We start from the raw sequence: 18,144 nt of genomic DNA, 5'->3' as shown, positions 1-18,144 counted from the left end.
TCAATAAATCTTTTCAAATCTTTAACATCAATACTTTAAACCATTGCGCTTCCTACAGATTAATTATATTTCATGCACGTGCCCGAATTCAGCTGCAAAAAAATAAAACGGGTAGTCAATTTTTTTCTTCAAAAACCTTCCGAAACACTGTGTGTTAAAAAACATTCTGAAAGCCCATTTTTCTAGATAAATGGAAATTCTAAATCACCTATGCCACAAGGAAACATTGTGCTTTAATATTATGTAAAGAAAACACCTCTTAGTTTTATAGTTATGTAAAGGTGGTGTGATATGTTTTAGATGTTGCACCATCTTATCATCCATGTAGAAGAGTTACCCGAAAAGCTAACAAGACTATTGCCATGAAAATGGAAATATGGTTAAGGAATTTTTTTTCAAATGTTTGTAAACAGTAAACAACATATAAAAAATCTTATAACTGTAAAATTAAAATACAAACAACCCTATAGAAAATTTAATTTCAATATGAAAAAGTCTACAATAATGTTTACAAGAAATGAAATTGCAATATCAATACAAAAATATCGCAATTTTGTTACATTGTTAACATATATATTATTTTTAATAAAGGCAATAAAAATGACATACTCAATATTTGGAATACAATAAATACCTTAAGCCCTACATAATTGCTGCGATATTCACAATAAATGCTTTTCTTAAATATAGTAATTAAAAAACATTGTAAATAAATTATGAACATACGTATTATGGTGAAGGAAAGTGGACACTATCACACTGAAAAATCTTAGAGGGTAATTTTCCTCATCTTATTTCTTTCTTTGCGTTTTTGGTCTTGTTCATTAAAATATTTCATGTTCAAATACTTGATACGCATATACGTTCTTGTCCTGACAAAACAGTATATAACTTCTTCTGGATATTTATTTTCAGTAGTTACGCAAATAATTTTAGTCAGTGATTAAAAAATCCGCTCTTTTTTGCACAAATTTTTGCCATGAACATTATCAAAACAGATTTCAGCGATCTTTATTAATTCAAAAAAATTCATTAGTGGGACATTTTAAGTTACCCTTTGATTGTACATGTATCCAGCTATCGTCCTCCGAATTGAAATCCGTAGTGCCAAAGTCGGGATATTTATTTCTGAAACGGTGAGCAATATAGCCAGAAACATATTTCAGCCCTTCAAGAGAAATTTCGTCACTTGAAAGGGGCCTGGCCGCTAAATCTAACTATATTTCTTCCATGTCAGCAAGATCTATTTCATTTAAAGGTGATTTCTCTTGAAATGTCTTTGTAAAATGCATTTCCTTGCACAAAAGTAGTTCTGTACTTTCATTCTGATAAGCACTGCCCTGTTCCATTTCATTTGACGAAAAATCACTTACCAAACACATTTTGTCTGTCTTCTCATCCGTGTTTTTCCGTTCAGCAAAAACTGTTGCAGAATGTTTTCACAATATGTAGTTTATAATTCTGTATTTAAAGTCAATGGGCGACAGATGTCCCATACCTGTAATATACGGAAGAAAAAGAAAAACACTAACACATCTTGGTTCAGTTTAACTGTTAACAAATATTTAGGTTAACAGGTCTTATACATATTTTCGAGTGTTTTACTCACTGAGTTATACAGGACATTAATTAAATTGATCGCTGATATTTATACTTTTAAACAAAATTTTGGATTTATCATTTTATGTGAACTCTAATGCGTTAAAAAGTGTAAATCAACACTACACACAGGTAGTGATGTCTAGTGCACTGCCCTATGCACATTAGTTAACAAAAAAAATAAAATAAAATATTAATTACTGATAAACAATACCTAGATGTCGTGATACAAGTAACACATGCTTATCTGATATTTATCTCAATTAGAATACGAAAGAGGAAGACAAAATAATTAACTGATTTTAAGACTGATTTATTACTTACACACGAATAAACAAATACCACGTATCCCTCAATACAGTAATTCCTTTTGACCAAAATATCACTCCGATTTTTTTAACTATCGTTGCCAGGTACATGGGCACGACTTCGCAAATGTCAATGTTTCACGTAGAGTTCAAAAATGGATTTTCAGTTCGAGAAATTCGCTAACTCATAAATTAAATCAATTGTCCGATAAAACATAAGACCTATAGACTCAAGACCACTAAGATAGTTGTGCATTGTATGTTCATATGATCGTGCCATTAATAATACTGAGAGGCTAATTAATTTAGTAAATATAATATTTAATAGCGGCTGGTTTTAGTTTATCCCAGCAACATCAACAAAGTCATAATATCAATCGGCAATGTTAAAAAGTTGCAGGGCGTCAGTACAGCGTTAGTGATAGAGTAATAACAAAATGGCCATACCTAGACTAATGATATCTTCTGACGTTAATAACTTTAAAATCGCGTATTCCCGTTCGCAACTTAACATACCATCAGCAGTCTGATGATAACCTTTTTATACATACTATTATTACCGCACACGTAACATAACTTATGGTAGGCCCGCGTCAGGAACGTCCTGACGCGGAGCTGCACGCACCAAAAAGGCCAAAACCAAGCTTCTTTTTAGTAGCAACTTTTACAACAATAGGCTCGAGGCACTTTTTGAAAGTTCCGCCGAAACCTCGAGCAATTTCTGGCCGTGAAAAACGTAATTCCAAAAGCCGCAATTACTTAATAATTACATACAGAAAAGCCCAAACGTCTGTAACAATGTCAGAAATATAGTTCAAAACCCAAAATAAACTAAACATATAAATTTAAATAACGTAGCACAGAATAATAAAACTGTAAACAAACATTTGAAGTATTAAGGTTTCAGTGTTCTGTGCAATGTAATATTACAAAAGGACATTTGTAATTAGTGTGTCCGGCATTCTGGCATCGCTAGCTAACATTTTCAATTTTTTTTTATTTCATATAACGAGAATAGCCTAGTGTTCATTTGATGTTCTAAATAAATTTTAATAAATATAAAATCTATTTTTTTGGTTAAATTTAGATCTGTCATTCTAGTGTGCATATAGCATACCCTAACTAACTGGAATACACAACTGATGTTCTATGCTGTCAAAACATTTTAATCTGGAGGGTAAAAATTTATTCATATGTGTAAGCAACCACCAATAAGAATAATCACCCTGTCAGTATTCAACTTCAAGTCAAAACATAACCGCTAAAAATAATTTCACTGTACAAATTTTTCTGTACAAAGACAATTTCCTTGCTTGAGCGAAGATACTCTACTATGAAGCGCGACCTTGACAGACCCTTCGTTTCTTCGGCCTCCTCTCTCGTCCTCCCTCTACACCCCATTCTTCCCCCTCCCCTCCCGCAGGCAGGGCCAGCCGGCTGGAGCTCCGCCGGACCACCTGGTTCCGACAAGCGCCGCCCTCAGCGCCACGTCGCGGGGACATTCTTCCCGGTGGCGAGAGTTTTACACGCAGCACTAGAACTGCCACTCCAGAGGGCGTGTTTTGAGTTGGATTGTATCAAAAAAAAAAGGATATGAAAATATATACATAACTCAATAGTGTTCTGCCAATTATGTTTTCATTTTCATTTAAATTTATTCTTTAAATCGCTCCTGAAGTAGTCCAGCAATGATCAATGGAAATTGTCAATATTAAACTGTATTTTGACGATGAGAATTTTTTTTCTTACTTTTATAGGTGCAGAAACCTATTCGTACACTCGTTTCTTGAACTATACTTAAGTTTAACATAATTATGTGTTTTCTAAATAATTCTGGCTTGGAATAAAAATAAATGCATTTAAAATGACATAACTCAGTAAAAAAAGTTTATTAAAAAAGATTCTAGGTATATTATGTCTTAAAAAGAAGCATCAAAAATAAATATGTACAGTTAAATTAGTTTTGTCGTAATATTTTCCATGCACCAATCGCCTTAACGAACATTTCTTTGCAGTTCAAGCAGTTGGTATTTTCCGTTGTTTGTAGTGGTAGCCATACTCTAAATAAAGCAAGTTTTTGTTCTAACTTTACCGTGTTGGTGATATATTTATTTACAATGTATTAGGTTTAATAATGTTATTAAAACATAGGATGTTTAAGTTCGATATGTATGACTGGCACACGTAGCTAAGAAATGATGTGAGTTGTAAGTACCGTAAGTAGTACGAAAAGTGAAAAGGGTACTGATGGATTTTTAGGTTATGACAGGCACTTACATTTTTCAATACTATCGGCCAAAAATGATCAAGCATATCGTGAATCGGCAGAAACGCCAATTCAACTAAACATCGGCAGAATCGGCTTCTGCCGATTCATATCAGCACATCTCTAGTAGATACGAAAGCAGACAGAACAAGTTAATTGCGTTTGAAATGGTCACTAATCTGGTCTCTGAGTGATGCCTGAAGGGCTCTTACTGTAGTGCAGTTGAGGGTTGGAGTGACTGAAAGACGGCTGGAGTGGGGGTTGATCGTACAGTGTCCAGGCAGCCGGGGTAAGCAGGTATTGTCTGGGATCTGAACTGGTGGCTGATGCTGCACATAGCTCCAATACGTCTCTGCTAGCAGGCATGCTTAGAGCCCACTTCCCAGTAGCTGCTGAGACAGCACTACACGGCAAGTGTGTCTCGAGCCCCGGGCTCGTCGCTCCCACTACCATACTCCCAAATAGCTGTACGGCTAACACGAGAGCTACATGTCAGGGGTGGACGAGCCAATCTCGGTTACAACTGCGAGTATGTGTGGCATCTAAACATAAATGTTTATTTTTTGAGGCTAAAATGTGATCCTTGTTTACATGTTACATTATCTAAGTACATGAGTAAATTATTAACCCTATGTTTAATAATTTCTTCAAGAATGCATAAACAGATCCAGGTGGCACAAGTCATGTTACATTGGACTTTCTGGTTTCAATGCTTTAATAAATGACATACCTATGTATAAAACTACATTTAATGGATTTATTGTTTCTTGAGTATATTAGTGTGTAAACTGTCAGTTATTGCATGAATAACTTAGTGAACCGTAGCATGTGATGTTATATTAACCATATCATTCTTTTACTTTTTATTACTATGAAAATATGTAACTTGCAAACAATTATATAAAAAAAAAATTTTAAATACAGCCTACAATTATACTTTTCATGTACATTTATGTGGAAAGAGAGCATAATTAAAAGATATCAACTGATGCAGTTATAATTTACAATTTATCCCTTATCTGAGATGTTCTTTACATTTAATTTTTTTTAAGCATCTAACATTTTCTGGATTTTAAAATCTTTTAAATATCTAATACATCTTAAGGAATATCACATTTTGTACTTAAAATGTTTTTGTAAAATTTCTAGTGGTGGTTCGAATCCCATTTTTCTCGAATCCGAATCTCGAATCCGAATCCCAAACAGTACCTCGAATCCACCCCTCGAATCCGAATCCAGTTCTCAAGGGTTAATTATAAAATAATTTATAAGTTAAGAGAAAAAATTAAACATTATGCAGAATTATTCAACCCTTTAAATTTTTATTTAAAAAAACAAGGATTTGACACGGTCTGGATCAAGACGATTCTGTTTTTGGTCACATATGTTTCCTGCAGTGCTGAACAAACGTTCAGAGAACACTGTCGCAGGTGGTGAACACAAATATTTTTTGGACAGTTTATGTAGCCTGGGTGAACACGCAGACTGAGTTTTCCAGTATTCGAGAATGTTTATTTCTGGGTTAACTGTAGAATCACGTAAGAATCTGGTCACTTCATCAATTGCTGTAGAATCCGACTTGGTGGATTTAAGGCATTCAGGCATTATCTGTGAGTACAGTGATTCATGTATCCACGGAAATCGGAAAACGAAATTCAACATCCGACGGAACAATATTTTGTAGTTACCAACTTGACATTTGTTTAAAGTCCCAAATGAAGGTAAATGCATTCCTAAAATATTTAATGGAAACTAAAAGGCGCCATCTTGGCTTCAATGGTTTTAGGCCATAAGAAATATTGTTGTGCGTCTTTTAAAATTAAGCCTCACTAAAGCATAATGATTAATATGCCCGAAGTTAAAAGTGACGGGGTGTTTTGTCTGGTTTACCCATTAAAATTTTTTATATTAATATTAGTTATTTTTTATGTTGTTCAAAATGATTGGCTAACAAATTCATTGGTTGGCCATCATGGAATTCTCAGATAATACATATTTTAATGTTGGTAGTCTACACAAACCAAACTTGGTCCTAAAAAAATTCATAAATAGAACGTATCAGAATATTTAAAATTGAATTGCGATTAAAATAATAATTGTATAATGTATTAATTTTTGTCATTCATTATTTCATTGTTATTACTACATGTGCGACCGTAACTTGTGATGAAAGTCGGCATTATTGTTGTATTACTAAGTAACAGATCTCTCTGTAAAGTTATTTTAAAAAAAACAAGATTCATATTTAGTCTAGATCCTAAATGTGCTTTATTTTATTTTTTAGCATATTCTGAGAATACATATGTGATTTATGCCTTATTTAATGCCAATGTAGCGACAATGCATCCATGTTCATGAATATAAAGTAAGTTTCCCAAATCAGTACATGCTTCATAATTTTTTTTTATATAATAACGAATTAAAAGTACAATACAGTAGAACCTTGTTAATCCGTGATGCGCTAATTCGGGAATCGGATAATCCGGGACAATTTAAAAGAGAAGAAAAAAAAGAGAAGTAAAAATTGTCAGCGCTTAAAATTAACGTCATGCGGGCCGGCGGCCGGCAAACACTACAAGCCATCGCATGGGCCGCCAAACTCTGCAACGCTGTTTGTACCGAACCTTTGTGTCGTCCTCCTTTCAGCTGTCACATTTGACACTCTTTAAACTTGAGGGGGATGTCCTGACGTCTGCTTCCCGTCTCCCTTTGTTTGTTTCCACCCGCCAACGCACGGCAGGCGCCTGGCGAGTGACGTGTCTGGCTGGCATTCGGCTGTATGAGGGGGAGGGGGGAGGGTGCAAGGTCAGCACGATCTTATCTTTCTCTCTTCGGCTGTTGTAAATGACCGTGAACTAATGGCTAGACATTTTTAAGCCGAGACACTAATTCGAAGACGGCCGGCCCTTACCGTGAACGGCCTTTACCCAGCTGCACGCCGGTGTCTGAGAAGCTTGACAAGACCTTCCGGGCTTTTAATCGCTAGTCGGTGAAATTCGGTAATCCGTAATTATCTCACTCCTGACCACGTATTAACGAGGTTCTACTGTACCTCAATAGGATGTGTTCCAAGGAAAACGTTAACAGGCCAAGTAAATTGTAAGCATTTAAGTTTTTAAAGTACTACATTTACATCAATGTTTTTCCTCGAATCCCGAATCTTTTCCCTCGAATTTCGAATCTTTCGAATACTAGAGATTCGGTGGGATTCGAGGATTCGAGGATTCGACCGGCCCATCCCTAAAAATTTCCTTTTTGATGCATATTGTGTGTTTGCATCTGTAAAAACAAGGCAGAACAGAGCTACTGTGTGCTGTGATGTATAAGTAGGTGTGGTAATTGTCGATAGATACGTGCTCTAATCTTGGTAATGTGTGGCTTCCAGGTGAAATGGGATGTGTACAAGCATTATATGAAGTCAATAGGCTTCATCCTAATGCTGGCCACACTCATTTTCAACGCTGTCTTTCAAGGCTTCCAGGTGGGCTCAAACTTGTGGCTCACAGTGTGGTCGGAGAACAGCTACGGCACGATGAACGCGACCACCAACCTGACAGAGACGACGCCTCAGGACCTGTACCTCAGCGTGTACGGTGTGCTGGGGGTTGGTCAGGGTGAGTGCATGTTGTCATGCATCTGCATCAAGGGAGCAACGTTACAGCAAAGCTTTTTTTTATAAGGCAACACTAAAACTTTGCATAATGAAAAAAGTACACAAAGCAGATAAATTTTTGGCATGGTGCTGCCATAGTATTCTTATTTCTGAGTGCCCATTTTGAGTTAGTTACAATTCCTAAACCAGCTGATTCTATCTATTCCTATTCTAAGGTATAAGTATTATAATATTTTAACAGGGTAATCAAAGTCATTTCATCAATATCTTTAGATACCGTCAGATTAATATTGATTTTTAATTTTTATTAATAATTTTGTATTTTTGCCGATAGATATAGGTACTTGGCCAAATTAATTGATGTTTTTCCTTCATTCAATCAGAGTTTTGTACAATTTATGAAAAATACAATGATTTATTTAGAAATATTGTAATTTATCTTTATTTATAAGGTGATAGTTTCTGGAAGGAATGGAATTCAATGTTTATTATTTTGTGTGCATAGTAGTATTAATTTTTGTAGAATTTACCACTTCAAAATTACTTCTGCGAGAACTATTGTTTAATCATTATTTTTTTGTATCTTTTGTAGCATATACTGTAAGATTTATGGTATTTGGTTGTGGTTTCAATAAAATTAATTTTATGTTTACAATATAACTGGGAAAAGCATGCAGTATCTTGGGCAAGTTTGTCATTCTGATTTAAATATTGGACACTGTGGCATAAGAGATTTTTTAAAAAAAAAAAAAATCATGGCATAACTACAAAACACATTAGCTGGACAAAATTTGGTGAATAAAACATGAAAATAGAACTATTTTGTGAATTGGGTAAATGTGCCAATCCAGACCTCATTGGCCAGCTATGGCCTGAATTCCACATACATAAAAACACTTGAAGAATTTTTCGGGTGCCAAGGATAATTTCAAGTTAATAGAACATTAACATTACTTTTATAGGTTAAGTCTGTTTACTCCGAAGATGGTCTTTCAAAAAATAAAAGAATTGACTAATAAAGTTTGTTGATTTATTTTCTCATTATCAAACAATGAACACTGCTGCCATTTTACGACACAGTAGCTTTACACTCAGGTCAATCCATTTGAAATCAACCAGTGCTCTGAACCTTACCATTTCAGATTTCATGGAACAGTTGAAAAATACAAAATTTTAAATTTTTTGGGCTAGTAGTTTTTGATTAATAGCCATTCAAAAAAGTAAAAAATCATATTTTTGCAATATTTGGAAACAGTAAAAATTTTATTACTTCAAAACTATTAGGTCTAGAGAGCTCAAACTTGTTTTATTCTCTTCAGTATTTAATGGGATTTAACCTGATATATAACAAGGCTGTCATCCTTCAACTTCCAATTCTTTTTTTCAAAACAATTAAAAAAAATATTTTTGAAAATCTCAAAAACACCCCTTTTAATTTTTTTTTTTTAAATATATGTTTTTTGTATACTAATAGGCTACCTCTATACCAAGTTTCATAATGGACCAACAATGGACTTATCTAAAAAAAATATTGTCTTAATAGTGCTTAAGCCAAATTTGCTGATAAATGTCACCAAAGAGTGAGCATTTAATATTAGGTTTTTTAAATGCAAATAGAATCTAAGTTTTATTACTGAATAATCATAATGTATACATTTTGTACTGAAGCCAACAAAATGTTTTATTAATATACAAATTGTAGGTTTTGTCGTCCTGCCGATGTTGATGCATGGTCGGGTACTGTCTGAGGGCGCCAACTAACCTTTAACAGGGGTGGTTGCTGTGGGCTAGTTCACAGCACGAGACTCCTCTCGGTGGTGGTGACGTCGCCACGTGGCAGGCAGGAGTGGTCGGACCACACACACGACTAACTTGAAACGTGGTCGGTACGCCCACGACTGTCCGGTCCGCACACGAACGCCGAGAGTCGCACACGACTGCTCGCGTCGAGGGGTGCAGGTCCCGTTAGGGCTCGAGTCGATCTTCGCTCTCCCTGACAATCGACCTCCACTGTTCGAGACACTACCACCGACCACACACGCCGACCGGTGAGGCACCGACCTGTGCGAGCCACGGGAGCACCTGGGACGACGTCAGTAACAATAGCTATATAATTTATTTATTTTTTTGCAAATGTTGCTTTCACTGTGAAAAAGATTCCCAACATAACCTGTACATTTCTGTGGCTCTCTTGTTTATCCCAGTCAGTTGTTGAAGGACTGTGAACTTTATGGTTGTCTACATATTTGTAATGTGTTGAATGTAAATTATTTGAGTGCATACTTCTTTCAAAGTGTCAAGACTGTTATTTATTTAGAGTGAACTATTATTAGCATTTGTTATAAAGCTAAATATTTCTTTTTAATTCCTAAAAATGGCAAACAAACATCAAAAAAATAACTGGTATATTTATAATGTTATAAGTTGTAACCCATATAAGGAACAAAACCATCTGAAATTGGAGAAAAAATATCTCAGAAATGTGACAGACAGTATGTGTTCTTTAAATACAGACATTAAAATGGGTATGAATATATGTAACAATGTAGGAAAAAAGTGTATAGTGAACTTAAAATATCAGAACAGATGGATGGTAATGTAGCTGGTAAGAGTCAAAAGGATGACATTGATGATGAATCATTTTCTGACTCAGGAGCATCGATACATTACTTAAATAAATCACTGGAACTTATTGGTGAATCTCCCATAAAAAAGAAAAAAACTTGCTGTAGAAAATTACTCACAAAAAAAATATAAAAAATAGTGACAAGCTTGGAAAACAAATTCATTTCTTCTAAGAAAGAAAGTAAAGAAGGAAACAAATAAGAAAAATGTGAGTCTGAAATTATTGAACAATTGAAAAAAAAAAATTGCCCAAACAACTAAGCGAAGTGAAAAAATGACTGTTTTATCTGTGTTACCCGAAAGTTGGACATGTAAAAAAATTGAAGCAGTGTTTGGTGCCACTAATTATATGGCTCGCACTGTAAAAAAATTAGTATGTGAAACGGGAGTTCTTTCAACTCCGAACCCAAAGCCTGGCAAAACATTAAGTGAAGATACTGAACAGCTTGTTAAAGATTTTTATCAAGAGGATGACATAGGTAGAATTATGCCTGTTAAAAAAGATTGCATTACAATCAGGAACAAAGGATTGAAAATTCAAGTGCAAAAGCGTTTAGTATTAGCTAACTTAAATGAAATTTATCAAGCTTTTAAAGAAAAACATCAAACTCAACGAATTGGATTCTCAAAATTTTGTGAGTTAAGACCTAAAAATTGTATTTTAGCTGGTAAAAGTGCAACTCACACAGTATGTGTGTGTACTGTGCATCAAAATGTCAAATTGATGATAGCTGGTTCAGGGATAAACAATTTTTATTTAGATGGATCACCTCTTAAAACATATCACACTTTTCTAGCAAAAATGATGTGTAACCCTCCAGCCCCTCATTGTTACATGAATGAATGTATCAAGTGTCCAGGGACAACATACCTGAAAGAAGCGTTGGCTGAGATATTTAAAAAGAGGTAATTGATGAGGTAACATACAAGCAATGGGTGACAGTAGACAGATGTATGATAGAAACAGTCGTGAAAGAAATTGATGATTTCATAGAAGATTTTATAGAAAGTCTCTTAAAACTGAAAACCCATTCATTTATTACATTACAACAGAAAGATTGCTACTTAGAATGTAAGGAAAATCTGGCAGAAGGTGAGGTTATCGTTAACTGTGACTTTGCAGAAAATTATTCATTTGTATTGCAGGACAAAGTATCATATCACTGGACGAGCAGCCAAGCCACACTGCACCCATTTATTGTATATTATAAGTGGCAAGAAAAACTACGACATGCGGAGTATGCGTTCATTTCAGAGTGTTTGCAACACAATACAATAGCATTCTATGCTTTTCAAAGGAAAATTATACAAATACTGAAAGATACACTACCATTTTAACTAAGAAAAATCACTTACTTTTCTGATGGCAGTGCTGCGCAGTATAAAAATAGAGTTTTTTAAACTTGTGCCTACACAAGAATGATTTTCAAGTAGAAGCAGAATGGCAGTTCTTCGCTACATCACACGGCAAGAGTGCCCGCGATGGATTAGGTGGCACAGTTAAAAGACTAGCTTCCAAAGCTAGTTTACAAAGACCATACAATGACCAAATACTTACACCAAAGCAGCTTTTTGAGTTTGCCAATCACAATATTCCGACAATAGACTTTGAATACTGCACAGCTGATGATTACGATGCAGCTGAAATAAACTTTTTCCGAGATTCAACAATTCAAAAGCAATTGAAGGTACTCACAAACTGCATACGTTTATACCGATTTCTGAAAATCGTCTTCTCACAAAGTCATTCTCATCAAGTGCAAAAGGTGTGACAGAAATTGTAACTAAAGTCGATTACTTAACACCTACAGCTTTACAGAAAATTGACTCTGGATATGTTACAGTAGTCTACGACAAATCATGGTGGCTTGCTTGTATTCTTAAAAAAAATGGTGAAAATGAATTTACAGTTAGCTTTTTACATCCTAAGGGGCCATCTCCTTCATTTTTTTTACCCCAAACCATATGACATACTAACAGTACCCAGTAATTCTATTCTAGGAGTAGTTAATCCTGTGACAGCAACCGGAAGAGTGAACACGTTAAGTAAAACTGAAATTAGTGTGTCATCACATGCTTCAGAAAATTTTCTAAGAAATCAAGATTGAGTAAAAGTGTAAAACAAAATTAATTAAACTTACTATATTACTTTACTAATACAATTTGTGACATTTACTTTCTAGTAATTATGACAACTTAACAATTATTTGCAAAATAATTCAAATACTCTTTCATCCTGAAAATTGGTAAGTAAACAACATACTAGTGTATGTATATTTTAGATATGTATTAAAAGCTTTTATGCTTTTTTCTTCAGTTATGCATTGATTTTTAAGAAATATTGTAGTGGCTGATATTACAAACACATTAAAATTTTTAAATATTAAATCAATAAGCAACATTTTTCCTTATTAGTTCAATAAGTATACATTTGATTATTCAGTTATATAACTTTGATTTAATTCGTATTTAAAAAAATTAGTATTAAATTCTCACTCTTGGGCAACATTTATCAGTAAATGTTGGCTTTAGCACTATTAAGACTTAATTTTTTGACGTGACAACGTCTAATAAATCGATGAACGCTGGCTGCACGCACGAAAAAGTGTCCCGTAACATAAATTGTCCCACTACGGATGTCCCACTACGGATATGTCCTGTTATGCTCATTGTACGCATGCGTGGCATCTTTCTTCCACTCGATTGGAACAACCATCGATTTGACTTTTCAATCATATTTTCGTTGTTTGAATTATTAATATTATGTAATTTTATGATTGTCCACCGATTTTCAGCACAATCGGTACGGTTATTTAAAAGTAATGTTGAATATTCAAATACTTTTTGTACGAACAATGGTGTTTTACAGTTACACATAATAATTCAAATTACACCCGAGATCTTTTGCACAATGTTTTAAAAAATATTGTAACACATTATAAATAAGTTTGGTGTATTTGGGATGCGTATTTGTTATAAAATCGTGTTATAAAAACAGGCGGACAACATACGTTTTTAATACTTCCACAACACAAAACAAAATTTTTATAAATATATATATATATACATATACATACAGTACAACCCGGTTATAACATTCCCGTTTGTAACATTTTCCCGCCTATAACACCATAATTTCATGGTCCCGTCATTTCTCCATTTATCACAATGCTTTAATTTCCCGCCTGTAACAATATATTAAAATTTCTACATTCCCGCCTTTAACGTTCAAATTTGCTTTGTTAACTGCCACAATTTGTAGTATCCCTTCCTTCAAAGTCATAATTTAGAGCAAAACCATAGCTAGAAAATATACAGCACGCATATACAAACATCAGATGTTTACATTTGTGTAGTTCACCATAGACGTGGTACACACGCACTCCACAACTTGCACCGGATCCACTATCAATATGGCGTCCGGTTCGCGCTCGTTAGCCTATGACTTGTTCCGTTATACTTATGATGCACATTTTGTGCACTGATACATGGTCGGAAACAGTGCTACTGTATTCTATGTTGCTGGTTTTTGTTTTAAAGGTTTAACACCTTGAGATGGTTAAATGTTCTATGGATATATTCACGGCTTTTGTTTGTGGTTAACCTTTACTGTAATTTTTTTTTTTTACTTATTGTAGTCACTGTCGTATTTAATTAAAATACGCCGTATTGAAATTTTATTCAGGTTATTGTACGGCTATGATGGCCGATAAATATAAGCGAAAATCATATTCTGTAGCTGAAAAAATTTCGTTTATTAACCAAGTGGACAGGAACCCCAACAAAATGCGTGTTGCGATTGCAAAAAGAGTTGAATATTTCTGTTTCGACTCTGAACTGTATCATACAAAAAATTTTTTCTTTAGCATATTATTAGGTATTATCTATAAATAAAATTAACCAATTTTCCACTTCATTGCTGTACTTAGTGTATTACTCCTGTACTTTTTGTTGTTTTACCTATACTCTTTAATTTAATCAATCCACGTGTAATTTATACAAAGTGAAGATGTAATTTTATTATTTCCTGCTTATAACATTTTTTTAAGTTTGTCCTTTGGAGAATGTTATAACAAGGTTGTACTGTATAACATCTATAACAGTTGTTTCCGATATGGCCTCGTGGCCGTGCGGTTAGCATTGCTGACTACCAGTCCAAAGGTTGATGGATCGAGTCCCAGCCGCGGAGATACCTTCATGTTTGTACTTGTAAAAATTAATACGGCGCGTGCGACACTACAAAAGTAATAAATATATTTGAATTAATGAATGCAAATAAAAGTAAATTTATCAATTAAATTGTAGATTTCATTTCACTCCTTTGTATCCATACGAAATAGTGATAATTCAATAAAAATTATTCGATTTTATTCATAAAAGTATGCAGAGGTAGATTTTATCATGCAAAAGATTGAAAAATTAAAAACAAATTCTTCCTCAAAGAATATAATATTTTAAATGCCTAAATGGTTTGGTTGCAAAAACGTATTACGGCTCGGTCTCAGGCCGAATATGTTATTTCATTTTCTTCTGGATCAATCATTTCATCAATGTTTTGTTATGACGTCACGTTAAACTAGCGTCCGTAAACCGACTTTACAGACGACTAATTTTTTTTTGACGAGTACATTGTTTGTCCATTATGAAACTTGGTATAGAGGTAGCCTATTATTATACAAAAAAATATATATTTTTCGGAAAAAAAAATTAAAAGGGGTGTTTATGAGATTTTCAAAAATATTTTTTTAATTGGTTTGAAAAAAAAATTGAAGTTGAAGGATGACAGCCTTGTTATATATCAGGTTAAAGCCCATTAAATACTGAAGAGAATAAAACAAGCTTGAGCTGTCTAGACCTAATAGTTTTGAAGTTATATATTTTTTACTGTATCCAAATATTGCAAAAAAAAGTTTTTATTTTATTTTTTGAATGGCTATTACTCGAAAACTATTAGTCCAAAAAATTTAAAATTTTGTCACACGGAATGACCCACTCCAAAAACAACTAAAAACTTGTAGACAAACAAAACTTCTTTAAAAAAAACTGTTTATTACTTGGGCACATTATTTTACTCACCCTTCCTTAACGAAAATATCGTGATTGCTTGCAACACATGGTACAAAGGACTAACAAACTTTGTCTTCTCGGCACGGCCACTGATTCACTTGGGCCTTCCCTGCCGCCTGTGGTTAAAAATTCTAACTAAATTGTCCGAAATACTGTACCTCAGCACGACCCAGACCACAAGCATGAATATCTTCTCAACCATACATAGTAGCTCCTTACGCTCCTACTCTCGCAGACTAATGATGAGGTTACCGACCAATCACAACACAGCATTCACAACGACACAAAAGCATTTAAATTTCTTTCCCCTCACAATGAGGCTTTTCCTGCAAAAAACAAAACATGAAAAATTCCGAAGTCTTTTATAATTGGCCGATGAAACAGCGTGACAATTTTCACATCTTGCCTGGGAAAGAATATCTGCCGGTTTCCCCATTGTAAGAAAACATACAGAATGCACCAGAAAGCCTCTGCACACAAAAAGAAGTCTAAAAATTTGATGCCAACATGGCGCCAACTGTCCTTCCTTATACCAACGCCACACACAATGTTCAAGAAACATACTTATAGCTTTCAAATAAATTGAAACGTAAAATACTAGCATAAAAACCACATTTAAAATGAATAAGACATTGAAAAATGCATTTACACACATAATAACCTAGCGAACAAAGTGAGAACCAATGAAAAAAAATAATGTTTTCTTAATTAAATAATTAATGTAAAAATTATTTATAAGAATATTAAGAATGATGAACTAAATTATGAAAAACTAGTTATTAATGACAATGGACCATATCATCAGCTGATACTACTGCTATACTTAAAAACATGTCATAAAAACACTATGAAAATATGGGGGAGCAGGGGTCTGCAATACTACAATGTGGAGGATGCAGTCATAAGAAGTCAGTTTGTTGATGAATGTTGTTGGGCAACATAACCTACCACTGAGTGTAGCAGTGTAGCCAACTATGTAGAGCCTCTGTTCAGCAAAATGTTTCTTTTGTCACACATTGAAAAAAAAAGTATGGTTGTACTGTAGCATAGTAACATTTCTGTAAAACAATTTGAACGTGATTTTTCTTCTATTATGACATGTTTTCTAATCATTCTCTAAGGTTGCGACTTAAGTAGTAAACCATTTTGCAAGTAGATAGATTAGATTAATTACATTTAAAATACTTTAATTTATTGTGGATGGTTGGTTAGGCTAGCAACAATTGTAATTAATGGAGCTGATGTTTCCTAGCTGACCTTTAACACATTTTACATTATTTGAAATTTAGCTAATCTATCCTAACCAACCATCCACACATATTTAATAGCGTTTTTAAAATATATATAAAGCAGGGACCGGAAAGTTACTTTTAAAAAGTAACTCAGTTACAGTTACAAATACTCCATTGGATATGTAACCCTGTTACAACTACAAGTTACACTACTGAAAATCAACCAGTTATAGTTACAGTTCTGAGAAAAGTAACTGTAAGTTACTTTAACAGTTACTTTGTGAAAAACTAAAAATGTGATAGGTATGTAATATGGTTATAATTAAAAACTAATAAAACATATTGTGTTTAGTAAAGATATATGTTTATTTAAACATAAATTTTAAATTATGTCATAAATTACATTGAGTAATTAGTTTACACTACAAAATAATGAAATGCTCGTTCGTACGGATCATCTTTTTGTTCGCTGCACCACACAACAAGCACTTCACAATAAGGTTATTTTGATCACTCGACCGAACTTCAAAATATTTAGAGTATGAAGGCCACGGCAACGAAAGTTCTGGACTGCTATCTCGGCTTCTCGCTTCATTAGATTCTGTCATTGCTTTCGCGCATGTGCAAAGGTAGGTTAATTAATTAAACAGAACAGCAGTAAAACCCGCATGTCGCAAATATTAAATAAATGACAATCAAAATACGAGCGCAGGCTAGCCAACAGCAGTTTTACAAGTACAAGAAATAGCATCGCAAATAATATGACTGTCGGAATTTTGTTCTGGGATTGAAAAAATCAACAAATCGTTGTTCGTTCAATAAGAAATACATTAAAAAAATGTAACGCAAGAAGTAACGACAATTATCGTTACTTTAAGGTGGAAAAATGTAATTCAGTTACAGTTACAGTTACTGAAAACTTAATATATTGCATTGCCACGATCGTTACCATAAAAAGTAACTGTTACAAATAACGTCGTTACTAGTAGCGCGTTACTTCCAGTCCCTGATATAAAGTAACTAATCTAACAAATAGTTAAAATGGGAACTACTAGTAAATACTTGAAGCATCGCAACGGCTCCTTAAAAAATGATTGGAAAACAAGTAAATGAATGTATGAATTATTATTTTTTTTTAAAAAGTTACTCTGCTACTGAATTACCAACTTTAATTGTGGCAGAACATAAACCAAATCATGTGCTATTATTTTATTTATTTGTGAAATTCACACCAACAGTTGTGAAACTTCAGTGATGTACACGAAATAATTTAAAACAAATGTATTCTCACACTACAAAGCATATTGAGACCCACTTGCAGAATAACAAAATAACTTTTTTTGTCTGTCTACTGATGGTAGTTATGTTTAAGATTCAAAACTTTATCCTTGGTTTGTAACTTTTTTGATTAATATGTGGATAACAATTGACTTA

At 33.8% G+C, this 18,144-nt stretch overlaps 1 protein-coding gene across 1 annotated transcript in view; it reads left to right on the top strand.

Moving 5' to 3' along the window:
• Positions 1-18,144, top strand: part of LOC134531251 (multidrug resistance-associated protein 1-like) — a 592,793-nt gene that overhangs the window by 449,075 nt on the left and 125,574 nt on the right. Inside the window, exon 20 of the mRNA XM_063366941.1 lies at positions 7,559-7,787. Coding sequence (XP_063223011.1) covers positions 7,559-7,787 — 229 coding nt within the window. The remainder of the gene's footprint in view (positions 1-7,558; positions 7,788-18,144) is intronic.

Source organism: Bacillus rossius, chromosome 3, assembly GCF_032445375.1.
Source record: "Bacillus rossius redtenbacheri isolate Brsri chromosome 3, Brsri_v3, whole genome shotgun sequence".
NCBI classification, from domain to species: domain Eukaryota; kingdom Metazoa; phylum Arthropoda; class Insecta; order Phasmatodea; family Bacillidae; genus Bacillus; species Bacillus rossius.
Note: the sequence above shows the minus strand (reverse complement) of the source record. Positions and strands in the feature narration are given on the sequence as shown.